This window comes from Sapajus apella, unplaced genomic scaffold, assembly GCF_009761245.1.
Source record: "Sapajus apella isolate SASKATOON/1434 unplaced genomic scaffold, GSC_monkey_1.0 scaffold15, whole genome shotgun sequence".
In the NCBI taxonomy this organism is placed as follows: domain Eukaryota; kingdom Metazoa; phylum Chordata; class Mammalia; order Primates; family Cebidae; genus Sapajus; species Sapajus apella.
The window spans coordinates 18811354-18831782 of NW_022436955.1; the positions used below are offsets into that span (position 1 = coordinate 18811354).

The 20429-nt window shown below is 49.8% G+C and overlaps 1 protein-coding gene, 1 long non-coding RNA gene and 1 pseudogene across 2 annotated transcripts in view; 1 reads left to right on the forward strand and 2 right to left on the reverse strand.

The window, feature by feature from the left end:
* Positions 1-812: 812 nt before the first annotated feature.
* Positions 813-19797, reverse strand: CHST6 (carbohydrate sulfotransferase 6). Its single transcript, XM_032284478.1, has 3 exons — positions 18813-19797; positions 5369-5443; positions 813-3056 (listed from the first exon to the last, which is right to left on the reverse strand). The coding sequence occupies exon 3, from the start codon at positions 3038-3040 to the stop codon at positions 1853-1855; it is 1188 nt and encodes a 395-aa protein (XP_032140369.1). The 5' UTR covers positions 3041-3056; positions 5369-5443; positions 18813-19797; the 3' UTR covers positions 813-1852.
* LOC116555646 lies at positions 13575-14827 on the forward strand (annotated as a pseudogene).
* A 370-nt stretch (positions 19798-20167) lies between the features above and the next one.
* Positions 20168-20429, reverse strand: part of LOC116555651 — a 9115-nt gene continuing 8853 nt past the window's right edge. Inside the window, exon 2 of the long non-coding RNA XR_004270612.1 lies at positions 20168-20402. This is a non-coding gene — a long non-coding RNA (uncharacterized LOC116555651). The remainder of the gene's footprint in view (positions 20403-20429) is intronic.

The window sequence follows — 20429 nt, forward strand, 5'->3', positions numbered from 1 at the left end:
AACCCTGTCTGTACTAAAAATACAAAAATATTAGCGGGTGCATGGTGGTGCACACCTGTAATCCCAGCTATTCTGGAGGCTGGGGCAGGAGAGTTGCTTTAACCTGGGAGGTGGAGGTTGCAGCATGCCAAGATCGTGCCACTGCACTCCAGCCTGGGGGACAAAAGAAAGACTGCTCAAAAAAAACCAAAAGCAAACAAAAAACTGTTTTTCTCTGTGAATCTGTCTTTCATTAAAGAGTCTCTCAATCCATTTTGCTGTAACAGAATACCACAGATGGGGTCATTTAGAAATGGGGTCTTGCTCTGTCACCCAGGCTGGAGTGCACCAGCATGATCATGGTTCACTGTAGCCTCAACCTCCTGGGCTCAAGCAATCCTACCACCTTAGCCTCCCAAGTAGCTACGACTACAGGTGCATGACACCATTTCCCACTAATTTAACTTTGTAGAGATGGGGTCTCACTATGTTGCCCAGGCTGGTCTTGAATGCCTGATTTCAAGTGATCCTTGAATGTATTCTCAGTCTTATAAAGTACTGAGATCACACGCGTGAGCCACCAAACCCAGCATGGGTCATTTATAATAAATACAAGTATATTGGCTTACAGTTCTGGAGGCTGGGAAGCCCAAGATCAAGGAGCCAGCATCTAGCAAGAACCTTCTTGCTGTGTCCTAGCAAGGTGCAAGGCATCATATGGTGGAAGGGCAAAGTGAGGGCAAGAGAAAGACAGAGAATGAACTCCTGCATTTAAAAGGCACCACTCTCAGGATAGACAACTCACTCCTGAAACAATGGTGGGTTTTTTTGTTTTTTTGCTTTTTTGAGCTCTCATTTCCTGAGCTCGGGACTAAGCCCTTTACACATCCAGCATCCCTTTACTAAGCCCCTTTGCCGCCAGAGCTAGGTGATGTGGCTCGCAGGCAGGGATCTTCCTCTGCTCTCCTCCAAGGCCTGGCCCAGAAGAACCAATGGAAGACAGATCCAGCCCAGAGCCATTTCTCTTCCAACCTCTCAGCAAGCCTGATGAGTTCCACTCCCCATGACCGACTGGCCGCCCCTGCCTTCCAGGCACTGATCCTGCTGCCCCTCTCTTGCTCTGCCAGGCCCTATGCCTGGCTTGCTGCCCAGGCCTCCCCAGCCCCTTCTCACCTTTCCCACTTACTGCCTCCCTCCAGGCTTGTCCAGTATGACAAGCTCTGGTCTCGGCATTCACAGCCTCCTCTATCGCTCAGCTGTGTCCCTGGCCATGACTCTGCCTGCTCTTCCCTAAAGCAATTAAAATGGGAAAATCTGACCCTTCTCACCCAGGAGGCAGGTTCTCTCCTCTCCACTGGAGCCCCAGAGAAAAAGCTCTCTCCTCCCTTCATCCTCCTTCTAACCATGTGATTTTGGACAAGTCCTTTCACTTCTGAGTTTGGCCAAGCTTGCATGTGTGCCTGTGGATGTGATGTACAGACTGTCGCAGCCATATCACCACCGTGCCTCTCCACTCCCAGCCAGTGCGAGGGCTCCCCCTCAGCTGCTGCAGGATGTGTCCCCAGAAGGAGAAAGTTAAAGAGGAAGAAAGCCCTTGAGTGGGAGCTAAGTCATCTGAATGCACTCTCTGTGCCCAGAAGAGGTAGGGGCAAGAGTTGCTGTCCACGAAGAGTGCACCTGATGAAAAGGCAGCTCCAGAGGACTCAAAGGAAAACCGAGAATGTGGAAAGAAACAGGCAGTCCTTGCCTACTTCATGGGGGGATCACGAGCTCCTTGGTCAATATAGGGACCTGCTTCTCCGTGCACCCCAGCCACCTCTGCACAATGCACTCCCCACTCCAGGCCTGGTGACCTCTACAACTGTGGCCTCCATTAATGCCGGGGGTGCGAGGCAGTGGACGACGCCCAGATGAAGCTGTTCAGGCCTCGTGGCAGCACCAGATCCAGGTCGAGGTCGCGCTGCTCATCCTCAGAGTACACGGGCCGGTAGCCCAGCAGCTGCAGAGCACCAGTGCACAGTTCCTGCACGCGGCGGATCTTGGCGAAGGGCAGCGTGCGGCGCCAGGCCTGGGAGACATTGAGCGCATTCCTGGACGAAGTCTTGAAGGCTTCGCGAAGCGCACCAGGTCCAGATCCATGGGTGATGTTGTGGATCCAGGCCTCAAGCTGTGGCGTGAGACTCAGGCCGGTGAAGGCGTAGAGTGCCCGGATCTCTGCCAGTGGCTCCCGCGCCAGGTCTTCGAAGCGCACCAGGCGGTAGCGGCCACGCAGGAAGGGTGGCGGCTTGAGTGTGGCGGCTTCAGCGATGCGGACTTGGCTACGGCACACCTCACGCACCACCCGCAGGCCAGGGTCGGCCTCCACCCACGTGCCATTGGTGCCCAGCACGATGCCGTTGTCGCGCGCCAGAGCCTTGGCCGCCGCCTCCCGGGAGCGCAGCACAGCCCGCGGGTCGCGCACCAGGTGCACAATGCGCAGGTTGAGCGCCGGGTCACTGAGCAGCGGGTAGAGCACCTGCAGGTTGAAGAAGCGCACCTCCTTGAGCACCACGTGGCTGTAGGAGCGGCAGGCCTCCTGGGCCAGGCTGAAGGGCCTCCGCGCGCACAGCGGCTTGCACACGGCCTCACTGCTGATGGCGCCTCGGGGGAAGGCGCTACAGGCGGGTGGCGAGCACAATGCGCGGCTCACGGCCCACTGGAAGAGGTCGGACAGGTTGCGTCGCCAAGGCAGATAGGCATCAAACACATCCATGTCACACAGGAAGACGGAGCGCACCAGGTCGCGCACGGCCATGTGCAGCGTTGCGGCGCTGCCCTGTGACAGGGTGGTCCACACGTGCCATGCAGGCTCCATCAGGTAGAAGACGTCAGGGTGCTGGCTGAAGAGCTGGCCGACAAAGGACGAACCCGAACGCCACGAAGACAGCACCAGCACGTGCACGCGCTCCTCACCGCACGCTCGGGTTGAGGGCCCTGGCCGGGAGATCAGAAAGAGGAGGAGGAAGGTCTGCGCCAGGAGGAGTGCGGTCACTGCTGTGCTGGAAACGCGCGGCAGCCACATGCTGACTGCCGGGGCCCTTAGGGAGGAGAGCGCAGCGGTTAGGTGCTACAGCCTGCACACCCTTCCCGCGCCCCAGCTACTGCCCAGTGCCTGCAGGGAGCAGATTCAACCACCAGACCTCAGCCTCCCAAGAACAGGATGGTCTCAGTGGGGCGCTCTCCCGGATATGTGGCCTTAAGACATAACTCAGGATCCAGTTTAGCTGAGAGCAAAAGTACAAATGCAGAATGCGGTGGGAAATCTGTTTGTATATGAGTCCTACCTTCTTAGTTATCTACCCACACTACCACTGTCTATCTGGAGAGGGAAATACATTTCTTTTTTCTTTTTTTTTTTTTTTTTGAGACGGAGTTTCACTCTTGTTACCCAGGCTGGAGTGCAATGGCTCCATCTCGGCTCAACGCAACCTCCGCCTCCTGGGTTCAGGCAATTCTCCTGCCTCAGCCTCCTGAGTAGCTGGGATTACAGGCACGCGCCACCATGCCCAGCTAATGTTTTGTATTTTTAGTGGAGACGGGGTTTCACCATGTTGACCAGGATGGTCTCGATCTCTTGACCTCGTGATCCACCCGCCTCAGCCTCCCTAAGTGCTGGGATTACAGGCTTGAGCCACCGCGCCCGGCAGGGGAAATATATTTCAAACAGAATTCCTGTCTTTTGCTTAAGAATTCCTGTGAGGAAACTCTTTTAGGTTGAGCTGATGGGCGCTCTGGTGGATGTCATGGCACCATAGACAGGTATGGCCGGGTACAGGGGCTCACTTCTGTAATCTCAGCACTTTGGGAGGCCGAGGTGGGTGGATCATGAGGTCAGGAGTTCGAGACCAGTCTGACCAACGTGGAGAAACCCCATCTCTACTAAAAATACAAAAATTAGCTGGGTGTGGTGGTGCGTTTCCCTGAGGCTCTTCCGCAGCAGCCTGTGATCTTTTTCCTTTTTTTTTCCCCTCTGTTGTTGAGATGGAGTTTTGCTCTTGTTGCCCAGGCTGGAATGCAATGGCGTGATCTCGGCTCCCCACAACCTCTGCCTCCTGGGTTTAAGTGATTCTCCTGCCTTAGCCTCCCAAGTAGCTGGGATTACAGGGGTGCACCACCACATCCAGCTAATTTTGTATTTTTAGTAGAGATGGGGTTTCTTCATGTTGGTCAGGCTGCTGGTCTCCAACTCCTGACCTCAGGTGATCTGCCCACCTCAGCCTCCCAAAGTGCTGGAATTACAGGCATAAGACATGGCACCCAGCCTCCTTAGTTTTTTAACTTTCCACACTACACTGACATACATAACCTGTGATCTAGAACCAAATATTGGATCACCCTGTGACTCAGTTTACCCATCTGTAAAAGGGGATGGTACCAGCACATAACACAGGATTTGGGTGGATTACTGGAAAATGGGAACATGTTTGAATATCCTGGATGGACAGGAGGGACAGGTAGTCCTGCCCCTAACTGAGGCATGCACTTGCTACAGTGTGTGATTCCACACTGTATGATTAAAAAAAAAAAAAAATAGGGGCCGGGCGCGGTGGCTCACGCCTGTAATCCTAGCACTTTGGGAGGCCGAGGCGGGTGGATCACGAGGTCAAGAGATCAAGACCATCCTGGTCAACATGGTGAAACCCCATCTCTACCAAAACTACAAAAAATTAGCTGGGCATGGTGGCGCGTGCCTGTAATCCCAGCTTCTCAGGAGGCTGAGGCAAGAGAATTGCCTGAACCCAGGAGGCGGAGGTTGCGGTGAGCCGAGATCGCGCCATTGCACTCCAGTCTGGGTAACAAGAGTGAAACTCTGTCTCAAAAAAAAAAAAAAAAAAATAGAAACGTATGGCTGGGTGTGGGGGCTCATGCCTGTAATCTCAGCACTTTGGGAGGCCAAGGTGGGCAGATCACCTGAGGTCAGAAGTTCAAGATCAGCCTGACCAATATGGAGAAACCCCATCTCTACTAAAAATATAAAAATTAGCTGGGTGTGGTTGCACATACCTGTAATCCTGGCTACTCAGGAGGCTGAGGCATGAGAATCGCTTGAACCTGGAGGTGGAGGTTGCAGTGAGCTGAGATGGCACCACTGCATTCCAGCCTGGGAAACAGAGTGAGACTCTGTCTCAGAAACAAAAAAAATGAGCGAACAGACAAAGCGGACAAAGAACACCAAGTGCTGACATCACTGGTGGGGAGTGAAGTGCTGAAGGCAGCATGGACTCCTGACGGAGGGTGTCCTGGACCCCTGAGGGTTTGCAAGGAGACCAGTTGATGGGGAGCTAGGATGGAGCCAGAGAAGCAGAGAGGTGACAGCAGAGTACTGTCCCGGCCAGCTGAGGGGACTCACCACTGCCCAGGGCTGCTGGGAGTGCTGCAATGCTGATCACAACTCCATGGGAGATGCTTGGAGGGTCCTTAGCACCTAGTAAAGCAGGAGGGAGACAGTCACACTCTACAGGGGAACATACCCCTAAACGCGACATAACTTCTCTGAGGCTCAATTGCCGTCTCTGTAGAATGGGATTTGCAACATTTAACCTCTCAGAGCCATTGTGAGAGATGCTCCTGCAAATATCTATGAAGAGAGGGCCTGGGGAAGCATTTCTTACACACATGCGTCCATCACTGTTATTGTCCCTGTGCTCAGCTACATCTAGAAAGGAGGAACCCCTCCCCCTGGGGAGTCTCCCCCAAGAGGAGACACCCACAGGCCACCTCCATTTCCAATTTCAGTAACTCCCAGGCCATCCTCTGGCCTCCAACCACCAGCCCTTTGGTGGACCTTAAGAATGTCACGCCTGTAATCCCAGCACTTTGGGAGGCTGAGGCGGGTGGATCACGAGGTCAAGAGATCAAGACCATCCCGGTCAACATGGTGAAACCCCGTCTCTACTAAAAATACAAAAAATTAGCTGGGCATGGTGGTGCGTGCCTGTAATCCCGGCTACTCAGGAGGCTGAGGCAGGAGAATTGCCTGAACCCAGGAGGTGGAGGTTGCGGTGAGCCGAGATCGCGCCATTGCACTCCAGCCTGGGTAACATGAGTGAAACTCCGTCTCAAAAAAAAAAAAAAAAGAAAGTGAATGTCACTCACGTCTCACAGGGTGGAAGGAACACGGAGCCGCCTCCCGCATTCCAAGGTCCCAAAGTGCTCTGCTCTTTGCACCTGATGCTTCTGCAATAATCTCAAGGCTAGGTGACTTTGGAAGTGAGGGGTCTGGAAGTTTCCTCCTTGCTCCTGCATCCTTTGCTCCCTGCCTTCCCCTCCCCTGTCCAGGTCACCACTGAGATAAGCCAGGGTCTAACGAGAGCAGATCCCATCTCTGCCTCTTCCCCTCATCAGGAAGCAACAGGGGTGGGTGGAGGATGCCCAACAGCTCTGTCACTAGCCAACTCCAGATCCCATGCCCACTCTGGGAAAACCTGGAAGACGAGGAGAGTAGCCACTCATCTGCTCTGCTCATGATCAGTGATCCTCTAGTGCCAGTGGGCTGATGATGGTTGGCTCCCTGGCAATGCGGCGCCGGAGGAGAAGGGAACTCATATTTGCTAACTTTGATGATCACAAGTGCTAGGTGCTTCAAGTCCACTGGTTGATTTACTCAATGAGCCCTGAGGTGGGCATGATGATGTCATTTTTCAGGGGAAGGACTCAAGGTTTGCAGACACAATGGGAAAGCTGGGACCCCAGGGCTCCTGTTCCTAAGCTCCTGGCACCTCTGATCCCAGGCTGTGGGCCTCTCCCACCTGTGATTGCTCCCTGCAGAGTGCAGGACCCTGCTGCTCTGTGCCAAACACGGTTGCCCTGCCAGCCCAGCCCTTGCCTGGGTAGGATCTTGACCTCAAGCCAAGGTGTTTATTACCTGTGTTCCAGGAAAGCTGGGGGTCTTCTTAAGGGACTCATGCACTGTAGGAACTACTGTGATAACCTACCATTGAAACTCAAGAACTAGGAAGGTGGTTGAACCATCCTATGCCACAGAGTCTCCAGAAGACCAGTTCCTAGCTGGGAGCTTTCTGATAGAAGCCTTATGTTCAGCACAGTGGCCATTTGGGCCAAGGGTTCAACATTAGGGAGAACCAGTCAGGAGAGGTACTCTTGTCTTCATGATTAAATGTTATCATCCCAAGTCCCTAGGAGGCAGCGATGACCATCCCTGTCCGTTTTAATTGAAGCAGCGGGGCTCAGATATATGAATACCCAGTGAGAAAGAGGCAGGGCAGGGGCTTAAATCCAAGAGCCAGCTGGGTGCAGTAGTTCATACCTGTTATCACGGCACTTTGGGAGGCTTAGGCAGGCAAATTACTTGAGCCCAGGAGCTCCAAACCAGCCTGGGAATCATGGCCAAACACGATCTCTACTAAAAACACAAAAATTAGCCCGGTGCAGTGGTGTCTAACTGTAGTCCCAGGTACTCAGGAGGCTGAGGTGGGAGGATTGCTTGAGCCTGGGAGGCAGAGGCTGCAGTAAGCAGAGATTGTGCCACTGTACTACAGCCTGGGCAATAGTGTGAGACCCTGTCTCAAAAAATAATAATAATAATAAATAAATAAATAAATAGGCTGAGCATAGGATAGTTCATGCCTGTAATCCCAGCACTTTGGGAGGCTAAGGCAGGTGGATCACCTAAGGTCAGGAGTTCGAGACCAGCTTGACCAATATGGTGAAACCCTGTCTCTATTAAAAACACAAAAATTGGCCGGGCGCGGTGGCTCATGCCTATAATCCCAGCACTTTGGGAGGCCGAGGCGGGTGGATCAGGAGGTCAAGAGATGGAGACCATCCTGGTCAACAAGGTGAAACCCCGTCTCTACTAAAAATACAAAAATTAGCTGGGCATGATGGTGCGTGCCTGTAATCCCAGCTACTCGGGAGGCTGAGGCAGGAGAATTGCTTGAACCCAGGAGGCAGAGGTTGCGGTGAGCCGAGATTGTGCCATTGCACTCCAGTCTGGGCAACAAGAGCGAAACTCTGTCTCAAAAAAAAAAAAAAAAAAAAAAACACAAAAATTAGCCAGGTGTGGTGGTAGGCACCTGTAGTCCCAGCTCCTCAGGAGGCTGAGACAGGAGAATTGCTTGAATCTGGAGGCAGAGGTTACAGTGAGCAGAGATTGTGCCACTGCACTCCAGCCTGGGTGACAGAACAAGACTCCATCTCAAAAAAAATAACCAAACAAACAAACAAAAAATCTTCCAACAAGTCATTAATGGTGATGATGGTGATAATGATGATGAAAATAATAATTTATATATAAATCCAAGAAGCAGACTCTCCCTGCAGGTTCTGTGGTGCATGTGGCACTCCTAAGCCTTTGTCCACTGAACTTTCCCATCCTGAAAGGCCTATCTCCTTCCCCTCTAAAGTTTTCTCTTTATGGGGGGCACATATTTATTATATGTTTAATTTTTGGAAAAGGTAACACAAAGATGTTGTATCAAGTTCTAAGCTGGGTGTAGTGGCTCATGCCTGTAATCCCAGCACTTTGGGAGGCCAAGAAGGGCAGATCACTTGAGGTCAGGAGATCCAGACCAGCCTGGCCAACAAGGCAAAACCCGGTCTCTTACTAAAAATACAAAAATTAGCCGGTGTGGTGGCGGATGCCTGTAGTCCCAGCTACTCAGGAAGCTGAGGCAGAACTGCCTGAAGCCAGGAGGCAGAGGTTGCAGGGAGCTGAGATTGTGCCATTGTACTCCAGCCTGGGCAACAGAGCAAGATTCCATCTCAAAAAAACAAAACAAAACAAAAAACAATTCTAAAGGTACAGATGAGCTCATTGCCAGCCCATGTTTCTTTTTTTCTTTCTTTTTTGAGACAGAAGGCAGTAATATTTGCTGTCTCTGATGCCCTCTCCAGCCCCACAACCTCAGAAGCACTTCTGCTTTAAATTTCCAACAAGTCGTTAATGGTGCTGATGGTGATGACAATGATAATGAAAATAATCACATGTTTTTCAGGAGGAGGGTGGAACTAAAAAGTACAAAAAGCCAGAAAGGGAACAGAAAGTTCTGTCTCTCGTTTTGGTACCCAGGAACACCCTAAGCAGTGGTCCTTAAGCCACAGAAATGTTTTTTTGATATTAACTCTTTTTAAAATGTACTTTTGTCAAAATACTACACATCGCTTGAGAATACTACACACAAGGCCAGGCACGGTGGTTCACACCTGTCATCCCAGCACTTTGGGAGGCCAAGGTGGAAGGACCTCAAGCCCCAGAGTTCAAGGTTGCAGTAAGTTATGATCGCTGTATTGCTCACTAGCCTGGGCAACAGAGCGAGACCTTCTTTCTCTAAAAAAAAAATCAAAAACCTAAAACCACAGCAAAACACTCCAGCTCACAGCTGAAGCACATCAATGACTAAGAGTACACCTCCTTTCTTGTTTTTGCTTGTTTCCCTTAGTTTTACTTGGGGCTAATTGTATTAGATATTAGAAAGTTTGAAAGAAAAATTTAAAAGATGTGAAAAGTAGAACAAAAAACATAAATGACAAATAAAGTTGGAAAGTAGAGAAAAGATAAGATCGGCAGAAGATTCAATCCAGGAAAGCCGGTGCTCAGGATCCTAATCCTGGTGGAGCTGACAATCGAGTTGAGGACATTGAAGACACACCTGTCTATGTGACAGTCAATGGACCTGATGACGTCCCAGTGGATGGCCTGGACATCCAGCTGTGGGGGGGTCATGCTGGTGCTGGCTACATCCTTCTCTCCTGGATTCTGGCAAAGCTGCCACCCGGCCTCCCTTCAGTCCGTCTTGTACAGTTGCCCCCAGGGGTGCCTATACCACACATCGGATCCTGCCATTCTCCTGTTCAGCAGCCTTCAGCTTTCCGACCTCATCTCCCACATCCCAGGCTTCACAAGGCCGGGAATCATCAGTTTTCATCAAAGAGCCCCACTCCAGCTCTCCCAACCCCCTCACCCCACGCTGTGAGTGCCCAGCCCAGACTCCCCAGGGAGGCATCTCAGCCTCCCCTGCGGGTGCCTCCTCTGTGCCTGTCCAGACATGCCCCACTCTGCCCTGTACTGTTTTTTTCTTCCCCTCTTGCCTGTGAGCAACCAGGACCTTGAGATTGTGGGGTTTTTTTTAAAGTGAACATCTGTTCGCCAGAGAGCAGTGTGAGAATCGGCACTGCCCAGGTATACTGGACTTGCTTGGTTCTGTCCACTCAGTACCTGTTTTTCCTTCTGACAACAGTCTCTAGGCTTTTTCCTAGGGAACCACCCTCACCCACTCAAAAGTGCATGTGGCTCAGATGGGGCTGATCCAGTCACGTGTCCCAAGACAGGCTCGCCTCTATATTCCACACACTGACCCTACCACCCCAGCCCACACAGAACTACTGGCCTAGGAATGGGACATCTGCTCAACTGCAGTCCTGGAATTTCTTCATCACAAAGGAAGAGGAAACTGCCTGGGTATAAAGTCAACACAGAAAAGAACTCAGCAGAGAAAGTTCACAGGCAAGCTGACAGCATCATCTAAGCATTTTGATGCAGTTGTGCAAGGTTTACCCACGGACCCCTGAGCTGGGGGAAGCATTCAGTTTCAGCTTAAGTCACTGGGAGATGAGTTTCTGTCACTTACACCCAAGAGTGGTGATTAGATAGTGACAGTGGAGCCCTTTGGTGGGGTGAGGTGGGAAGGGTGCAGGGGTAGAGTTTCTGGGGGCTGCCCCTGCTATGTTTCTCTTTGAGGGTGCTAATACAAGGGTGTGTTCAATTTGTGAAAGTTCACCAAGCAGAACTTTCATGAGCTGTACTCTGATGAATGGCATACTTCAATAAAAAGTAAAGAATCTCAAGGACTGTCCCAAACACTGAATGAATAGAGGACATGAATAAATATTAGCCAATTGCAATCAGATACTCTGTGGTTCACATCCAGAGGGAGAAAAATTCCCCAGTAGCTCACATAGCTTTCTGCCGAGCACCTTAAAGTCACAGGATCTTCTAAATATCCCTGCCCTTTCTTGGCCTGAAAGACCTAGGAAGAACTATGGTTATGCCTGTTTGCAAGTGGGGAAAGCAATATAGGAAAAAGCAAAATGGGAAAACCAACCCAAGGCAGTTCTCCATAGCAGGGTCGACCTGAAGCCCAGGAATCCTGGGTCTCTGAGACGCACTAACTTCCAGCCAAGCTCTGCCTGCCCTCGACACAGCAGCTTCAGGCCAGGGGTGGTGGCTCACACCTGTCATCCCAGCACTTTGGGAGGCCAAGGCGGGTGGATCACCTGAGGTCAGGAGTTCGAGACCAGCCTCGCCAGCATAGTGAAACCCTGTCTCTACTAAAAATACAAAAAAAAATTAGCCAGGCATGGTGGCAGTCACCTGTAATCCCAACTACTTGAGAGGCTGGGGTAAAAGAATCAGTTGAACCTGGGAGGTGGAGGTTGCAGTGAGCCAAGATTGTACCACTGCATACAGCCTGGGCAACAAAAATGAAAATGTCTCAAAAAAAAAAAAAAAAAATCTGGCCGCAGTGGCTCACAACTGTAATACCAGCAATTTGGGAGGCCCAGGCAGGCGGATCATGAGGTCAGGAGACCATCCTGGCCAACATGAGAGGCAGGAGAATCCCTTGAACCCAGGAGGCAGAGGTTGCAGTGACCTGAGATTGCGCCACTGCACTTCAGCCTGGCAACAGAGTGACACTCCGTCTCAAAAACAAAAAGCAAACAAAAAAAACCTCACCAAAACAACGACAACAAGGCACAGCAACACTTCCTGTTACCAGCCTGTCCCAGCCCTGTTCATAGAACCTAAAGGAACAAAACGTAATGCTAGGTATAGATCCCAGGTTTACATTGCTCTGTTTAGAGCTGGCTGGAGGCCATCCCAAAGACAGCTGGGCATGGTGGCTCACACCTGTAATCCCAGCGCTTTGGGAGGCCAAGGCAGGTGGGTCACCTGAGATCAAGAGTTTGAGACCAGCCTAGCCAACATGGTAAAACCCCATCTCTACTAAAAATACAAAAATTAACCAGTGTGGTGGCGAGCGCCTGTAATCCCAGCTACTCCAGAGGCTGAGGCAGAAGAATCACTTGAATCCGGGAGGTGAAGGTTGCAGTGAGCCAAGACTGCACCACTGCACTCCAGTCTGGGCAACAGGAGCAAAACTCTGTCTCCAAAAAAAAAAAAAAAATCCCAAAGTCTGGAAAAACCAGATTCCGAGGCATTAAGAACTACCACAGGGGCCAAACTGCTCTAGTACAGCCCTGGGCATTTGGAAGGGGGAAGGCTAAAAAGAGCAAAAGAAAGAGGAAGAAAGAAGAGAGAAAGAAAACAGAAAATAAGATAAAACATAAAGCAGGGAGGGAGGAAAGATGGGAGATGAGTGTTCATGGGGGGCAGGAACAAGGAACTCCTGCAAACACCATCTAGGAGGGTTTCCTACATGCCCAGCCTTTCCCATCCATTTTCTGATTTGATTCTTACAGCAATCCTATGACACGGACCTGATGATCATCCTTATTTTATAGATGAGGAAACTGAGGCATAGAAAAATTAAGGGAGGTGGTGTATGGTGTCTCATGCCGGTAATCCCAGCACTTTGGAAGTCTGAGTCGGGAGGATTACCTGAGGTAAGGAGTTGAAGACCAGCCTGGCCAATATGGTGAAATCCCATCTCCGCTAAAAATACAAAAATTAGCCGGCTATGGTGGTGTGCACCTATAATCCCAGCTACTCGGGAGACTAAGGCAGAAGAATCATTAGAGCCCTGGAGGCAGAGGTTGCAGTGAGCTGAGATTGGGCCACGGTACTCCAGCCTGGGTGACAGAGCAAGACTCTGTCTCAAAAATTTAAAAAAAAAAAAAAAAAAGGAAAAAAGAAAAGGAACTTGCTGAAGAATTCACACAGTGGCTGCTGAGTCATAATCGGAAGCCTAGCAACATGACTTTAGAGCTCTTTCCTACGCGGTGTCAAGTGGAAATTGCAAGTAACAAAGCTGACATACACATACGCGTTTCTCCCATCTGTGGGTGTTCTCTGAAGTGCATGTATTTTTCACACAGTTGGCTGGGTGTTAAAAATACATGAATATCAAACAACACCCACAGATGGGAGAAAATAGTTGCAAATCATATCTACAGAATGGGCTTGTACTCAGAATTTAAAAAGAGCTCTTACAACCCAACACGAAATAGGCAAACATCCTATTTAGTTTTTTAAGAATGAGCATATTGAAGAAATATATAAGAATAAGTAGGCAGGACCTGGTGGCTCATGCCTGCAATCCTAGCACTTTGGGAGGCTGAGGCGGGCGGATTGCCTGAACTTAGGAGTTTGAGACCAGCCTGGGCAACACGGTGAAACCCCATCGCTACTAAAACACAAAAAATTAGCTGGGCACAGTGGCATGTGCCTATAATCCCAGCTACTCGGGAGGCTAAGACAGGAGAATCACTTGAACCTGGGAGGCGGAGTTTGCAGTGAGCTGAGATCGCGCCACTGCACTCCAGCCTGGGTGTCAGAGTGAGACTCCAACTCAAAAAATAAATAAATATATAAAGAAATTTAAGAATGAGTGAAGAAAAAAATTCAAATGAGTAAAGGATATGAGAAGATTTTTCTCTGAAAAAGGAGCTCAACATTTTCAGGCAGTGGGGAAATGCGAATTAAACCACAATGGCAAATCACTTTCCACTCACCACGAAGGTTACAATTACAAAAGGGTAATTATAGGCAGTACATTGAGCTCCATAGAGACAGCGCCGGGGCAAGTGAGAGCCAGATGGGCACTGGGTGACTCTGTGCCTCGCTGAGGAAAATATAACTAAACATGGGCAAAGGAGATCCTATGAAGCCGAGAGGCGAAATGTCATCATATGCATTTTTTGTGCACACGTGTTGGGAGGAGCAGAAGAAGCAGCACCCAGATGCTTCAGTCAGCTTCTCAGAGTTTTCTAAGACGTGCTCAGAGAGGTGGAAGACCATGTCTGCTAAAGAGAATGGAAAATTGGAAGATATGGCACAGGCGGACAAGGCCCGTTATGAGAGAGAAATGAAAACCTACATTCTTCCTAAAGGGGAACAAAAAAGAAGTTCAAGGATCCCACTGCACCCAAGAGGCCTCCTTCGGCCTTCTTCCTATTCTGCTCTGAGTATCGCCCAAAAATCAAAGGAGAACATCCTGGCCTGTCCGTTGGTGACGTTGCGGAGAAACTGGGAGAGAAGTGGAGTGACTGCTGCAGATGACAAGCAGCGCGAAGATGAAGGAAAAATACGAAAAGGACACTGCTGCATATCGAGCTAAAGGAAAGCCTGCTGCAGCAAAAAAGGGAGCTGTCAAGGCTGAAAAAAGCAAGAAAAAGAAGGAAGAGGCGGAAGACGAGGAAGAGGAAGATGAAGAAGATGATGATGATGAATAAGTTGGTTCTAGTGCAGGTTTTTTTTTGTTGTCTATAAAGCATTTAACCCCCCTGTACACAACTCACTCCTTTTAAATAAAAAAATTAAAGTGTAAGGCTGTGTAAGATGTTTTTAAATTGTGCAGTGTCTTTTTTTGATAGTTAATGCACTACCGAATGTGTCTTTAGGTAGCCCTGTCCTGGTGGTATTTTCAATAGCCACTAACCTTGCCTGGTACCGTATGGGGGTTGTAAATTGGCATGGAAATTTAAAGCAGGTTCTTGTTAGTGCACAGCACAAATTAGTTATATATGGGGATGGTAGTTTTTTCAACTTCAGTTGTCTGTAATGAAGCTTATACGAAATAATTGTTGTTCTGTTAACTGAATACCAGTCTGTAATTGCAAAAAAAAAAAAAAAAAGTTGCAGTTTTGTTGACATTCTGAATGCTTCTAAATAAATACAATTTTTTTTAAAGGTAATTATAATAATTACAAGTTGGCCGGGCGTGGTGGTTTACGCCTGTAATCTCAGCACTTTGGGAGGCCGAGGCAGGTGGATCACCTGAGGTCAGGAGTTCAAGACCAGCCTGGCCAACATGGTGAAACCCTGTCTTAAAAAATAATAATAACAATAATTACAAGTGTTGCTGAGATGATGGAGACGTGGGGATCCTCATAAAGTGGGAATGTCACATGGTGCATTTCCTAAAGAAACAGTTTGGTGGTTTCTCAAAAGGTCAAACAGAGAGATCACAGGATGCAGCAGAACCGCTCCTGGGTACACACCCAAGTGAACGGAACACATAAGCCCACATGAAAACTTGCTCATGAATTTTCACAGCGGCATTATTCGTAGTAGCCAAAAAGGAGAGACATCCCTAATGTCTATCAGGTGATGAATAAACAAAATATGGTATAACCACACAGTAGATGATTCTCCACAATAAAAAGGAAGAAAGCACTGATATTCAATGTTAAAACACTGAATATACTATAAACCAGTGAATTGAACATTTTAAAAATATTAACCTTGGGCTGGACACAGTGGTTCACTCCTGTAATCCCAGCACTTTAGATTGGATGGGTGGATCAACTGAGGTCAGGAGTTTGAGAACAGCCTGGCCAACACGATAAAACCCCATCTCTACTAAAAATACAATCAATCAATCAATCAGTCAGTAAATAAAATTAGCCGGTCATAGTGGCAGGCACCTGTAATCCCAGGTACTCAGGAGGCAGACACAGAGGCATGAGAATTGCTCTCACTCAGGAGGCAGAGTTTGCAGTGAGCTGAAATCACACCACTGCACTCCAGTCTGGGTGACAAGAGTGAAACTCCATCTAAAAAAATGTATTTATATGTGTATATATATATTATGTAAACTTTAACGTACATGAATTCTATCTCAATAAAGCTATTATTTTTCAAAAATTAGAAAGTGTGGGAGATGCATACTGAAGCTTGGTGTTTATTTTTCTATGGCCAGTTTACAGTAATTTCTTTTCTTATTAGTGCTTTGCTGCATTTTCCAGACAGTCTACGTTAGACTTTTATTACAATGATGATAAAATCAGAAATTTCTAGTTGGTTAAAGGAGGCTAAGGTGGAGTTTGTCTTTCTCCAGCTGTCACTACAGAGAGACAGGAGCCTGCAAATCCATTTCCCAGCTGACCTGAGTACCCAGTTAGCCAGAGAAGGTCAGAGGCATGAATTACTGCACTAAAAAGTGTCAAAGCTCCTAAGCACACTCTCAGCCCCAGGACTATGGGCTGGGCCAGGCTGTGGCTGAAGCCGTGCCTGGCCCCCCATCCCCAGCCACATCTGCCACCTCTGCCAGTCCTGGTGATGCAGCTGCATGGCATCCCCCAGAGGCAGTAGGCTGGGGCTACAAAGCCCAGATGCTGCTGGGGAAACAGATCTGCCTTCAAGAATCTACTGCAAATTGAATTCTAATTAGCCTGGGAAGGGAGCCTCAAGCCTCCCTGGCTCAGAGCCACCTCTCTAGTGCATTTTGGAGCAGATGAGCAGATAGCAACACACAAGCCCTTTTTCCTGGTTGGGAGCTTTAGGGATTCTCACACTGCAATTCGCATAGCACCTGACTTAGTCTAAATCACAGTACTTTACAGCTGGAGGCCATAAAGTCTGAGGGCTCCCCACTGCTCCTCTGCAGCAACACATGCTCGGTATAGAGTGTGATTGTGCTTTTAGCACCTTCGCCTGTTTCCCTAATTACTGACAGAGCCCTCTCATTACAGGGATAATCTGGAATGTTCTCTGGTTTATTAACCATTTATTTTAATTACTTTATTTTCAAAAAGTAAATCATTCTTCCAAATCAATGACATAGAGAGAAAAAAGAATAGACTATTTTAGAAGAAAATAACTCAGGCTGAGTGCGGTGGCTCACGCCTGTAATCCCAGCACTCTGGGAAGTCAAGGAGGGCAAATCACCTGAGGTCAGGAGTTCGAGACCAGCCCGGCCAACATGATGAAACCCAGTTTCTACTACATACACAAAAATTAGCTGGGCATTGTGGCATGTGCTTGTAATCCCAGCTACCCGGTAGGCCGAGGCAGGAGAATTACTGGAATCTGGGAGGCCAAGGCTGCAGGGAGCTGAGATCGAGCCACTGCACTCCAGTCTGGGTGACAGAGTGAGACTCTTGTTTCAAAAAAAGAAAAAAAGTAAAAAAAGAACTCAAAACACACAGTCAAATGCAACATGTGGAACTTATCTGGATTCTGGTTTGAAAAAATATCTGCCAGGAGATACCCTAGAGGTAATCAGATATACCTCAATATTGACTGAGTAACAGGTAATATTGAGAAATTGTTAATGCCATTGTCACTACCCAGACCAATCTTGTTTATGCATTTCTAGACCTATCTCGCCTCCCAAGACACTAGAAGCAGAATGTTTTCTGTCTCAATTAAGACAGTAGGTATAGAGCGCTGCGATTAAGAGTGTGAAGCCCACTTGACCATTTACTCTGTGATCTTGTGCAAGTTACTCACTCTCTCTGTGCCTGCTTGATTAAAAGAAAATCTGTAAACCCAGGGAGACAATATAACCTCAACTCATGGGCTTGATTCAAAGAGTGAGTGAGCGAATATTTATAAAGCAGAACAATGTCTGGTGCATAGTGCACGTTCCGGAATCTTCCTGGGCCACAGAATAGAATAGAATTATAGTCTATGAATTCAAGGGAAAGTCTTCAAATGAGGAAAACCCGAGGACAATGGTCCTATTGGATTCAGGTGCCCCAGTGCCCCAGCAACAGAATGTGGCAGGCACAGGCAGGAATCTCACAAGGACATACAAAACAGAGGAAGCTGGAGAGTCATGGCTAGAAGCCTGACTTCTTTTTTTTCTGATATGGAGTCTTGCTCTGTTGCCCAGGCTGGAGTGCAGTGGCACGATCTCAGCTCACTGCAACCTCCGCCTCCTGGGTTGAAGTGATTCTTCTGCCTCAGCCTCCCTAGTAGCTAGGATTACAGGCATCTGCTAGCATGCCCAGCTAATTTTTGTATTTGTAGTAGAGATGGGAGTTTCACCATGTTGGCCAGGCTGGTCTTGAACTCCCGACCTCAGGTGATCTGTCCGCCTCAGTCTCCCAAAGTTCTGGGATTATAGGCGTGAGCCACCGCACCCGGCCCTAGAAGCCTGGCTTCTGAAGCCAGACTGGGTTCAAATCCTGTCTCTACTACCAGTGAGGGGTGTGACTTTGAGCAGGTCACCCTCCGGCTCTCTGTGCTCCAGTTGACTCTGTTGTAAAGGCCAGAAAAGCCCCGGCCTCCCAGGGTGGAGAGGAGCCCAGCCCTGGCTCTCCCAGCAGCTCACCGCTCTCTGAGGCCCTGGTACTCGGCCCACTCGCTTGTGGGTTCAAGTCAGCTAAGTCCTTTCTGCTCTTCAGACCTCAGTTTTCCCATCCTCAAAAATGGGAAACTCGACTGCCTTACCTCCGTGTAAGAGGGAGGAGAAAGGAAAGTCGACATTTCCTAGGCACCTGTCCTGAGGCCCAGTGGGCCTGTCCTGAAGCCCAAGATGAAGCCGTCAGAAGCAGTGACGCAGGACTCCAATTCCCCTGGGTCTGGTTCCAAATTAACCCACCAAGCTACTGTTTCTCAATAATTCTATGGAAAAAGCCCCTGGAGAGCTTTTGAAAGCCATGCCCTTTAAAACCCAAGCAGAGACAAAAGGGTCTCCCCGGCCTCCCCGCCTCAGTAAGGATCCCGTGCTCAGCTGAAGCCTCAGCAAGACACTTCCAAAACGGCGCCAGCAGCGGCGATGCCTTTTCCACGTTGCTGATGGAAAAGCCACCTCCAGCTGTTCCCGCCAACCCAGGTCTCCGGTGAGGACAGAGGAGCATCCCCAACGGTGCCACTGGTCCCGTTCCCAGCCCACCCAAGTGTGGAGAGTGAAGAAACAACGTACCCCAAAGCTTGGCGTCTCTGCCCGACCTGCCGCGGCAGGGAGTGGGACGCCTCTCTCTCTGGGCTCAGCGAAGGCTCCCAGACGTCGTCTCTTCCAAATTCCACCGCACAGCCAGCTCCTTCTCTTCAATGAAGGGTCTGCAGGGCTGACTTGCTCCTTAAGGTCCCTAGACTATGACGGGACACCCCGTGACTCCAGGAAAGGGACTCTAAGAGGCATGGATGGGAGTAGGGGAACCAAACCACTGGAAGCTCCTGGAGACTCGAGGCAGAGCGAATCTGGGAACAGGGCAGCCGTCCCAGAATGGGATGTGGAGGGTGGGGGTGTCCTGGGGCTGCCACAGGGAGGCACTCGACGCAGAGCCCCCTCCGGAGCCTGGCACTGCCGCCCGCACCCTCTACTCCCTGTGCGCCGGCCCACAACCCTCGGCGCTGCCCGGTGCTGCTCGCCCTGAGCGCACACAATGAGGCGCTTTCAGACGTGGCTGCGGTCCCTGGGTGGCCGGCAGGAGCCAGGACGGTGGGGGAAGGAAGGAGCCGGTTGGCCCTAGGCTCCCTCTCCCCACCCCCGACCGGGGGGCCACGCCTCGGGGGGAGGGGCGCTGGCCGAAGGCAGGGCAAGAGGGCCCAGGTGGGCTGGGCTCTGAGAGGCGCACCGTTTAGCCGAGGATGTCGAAGGGCGCTGGCAGAGTTACCGCTCATCCAGCTGACCACAAATGAACGTCGTACCCTACCCCCCGCCCAATTCCCAGAGAAAGGGAGCTCCTGGACAAAGATCCTAGCGAAGGAAGTAGAATCTTAATCTTGGCCCTCCTCGCCCTTGGGGGGCATCCTTACAGCGAAGTGACTTGGAATCCAAACCCTTCCCAATGCCCCAGCCTCAGCCCTAAGCCAAGACCCAGGCACCTGGATAACACAGGGACTCCGTGCAGTGTCCCAGCTGGGAGGGGCAGAGAGACCAGGTGGCCTTAGGAGCTGGACCCGCAGCTGTTCCCCTCCTCCTGCTCATTTCCTTTTTTTTTTAGATTCTACTTTGTTTTTGAAGAGGAGTTTCCCTCTTGTTACCCAGGCTGGAGTGCAATGGCGCGATCTTGGCTCACCACAACCTCCGCCTCCTGGGTTCAGGCAATTCTCCTGCCTCAGCCTCCCGAGTAGCTGGGACTACAGGCGTGCGCCACCATGCCCAGCTAATTTTTGTATTTTTAGTAGAGACGGGGTTTCACCATGTTGACCAGGATGGTCTCGATCTCTTGACCTCGTGATCCACCCGGCCACCGCGCCCGGCCTCTCCTGCTCATTTCCTGCCCTAGCCTTGGCCGAAAGAGGCGTAGGCTTCATAGCAGATAAAGACATGAAACGTTTCAATAAATAAATAAGGTATTTTCCCCTTACAGATAACAGGGCAGAGACCAGGCATCTGAAGAGGATAAAGCATTTGAAGGTCTTGTAATCAGTGATGTGATCTTAAACAAGAACTCCCTGCTGCAGGGAGAAGAAATGAGCAGTCTTTCCTGGTTGTGGTTTGGCAAGATGAATTACAATCCTTAACAATGGTCATAAACGTTTTGGATTGGAAATTCCTTTCTGGGGTCTATCTTTTTTTTTTTTTTTTTTTTTG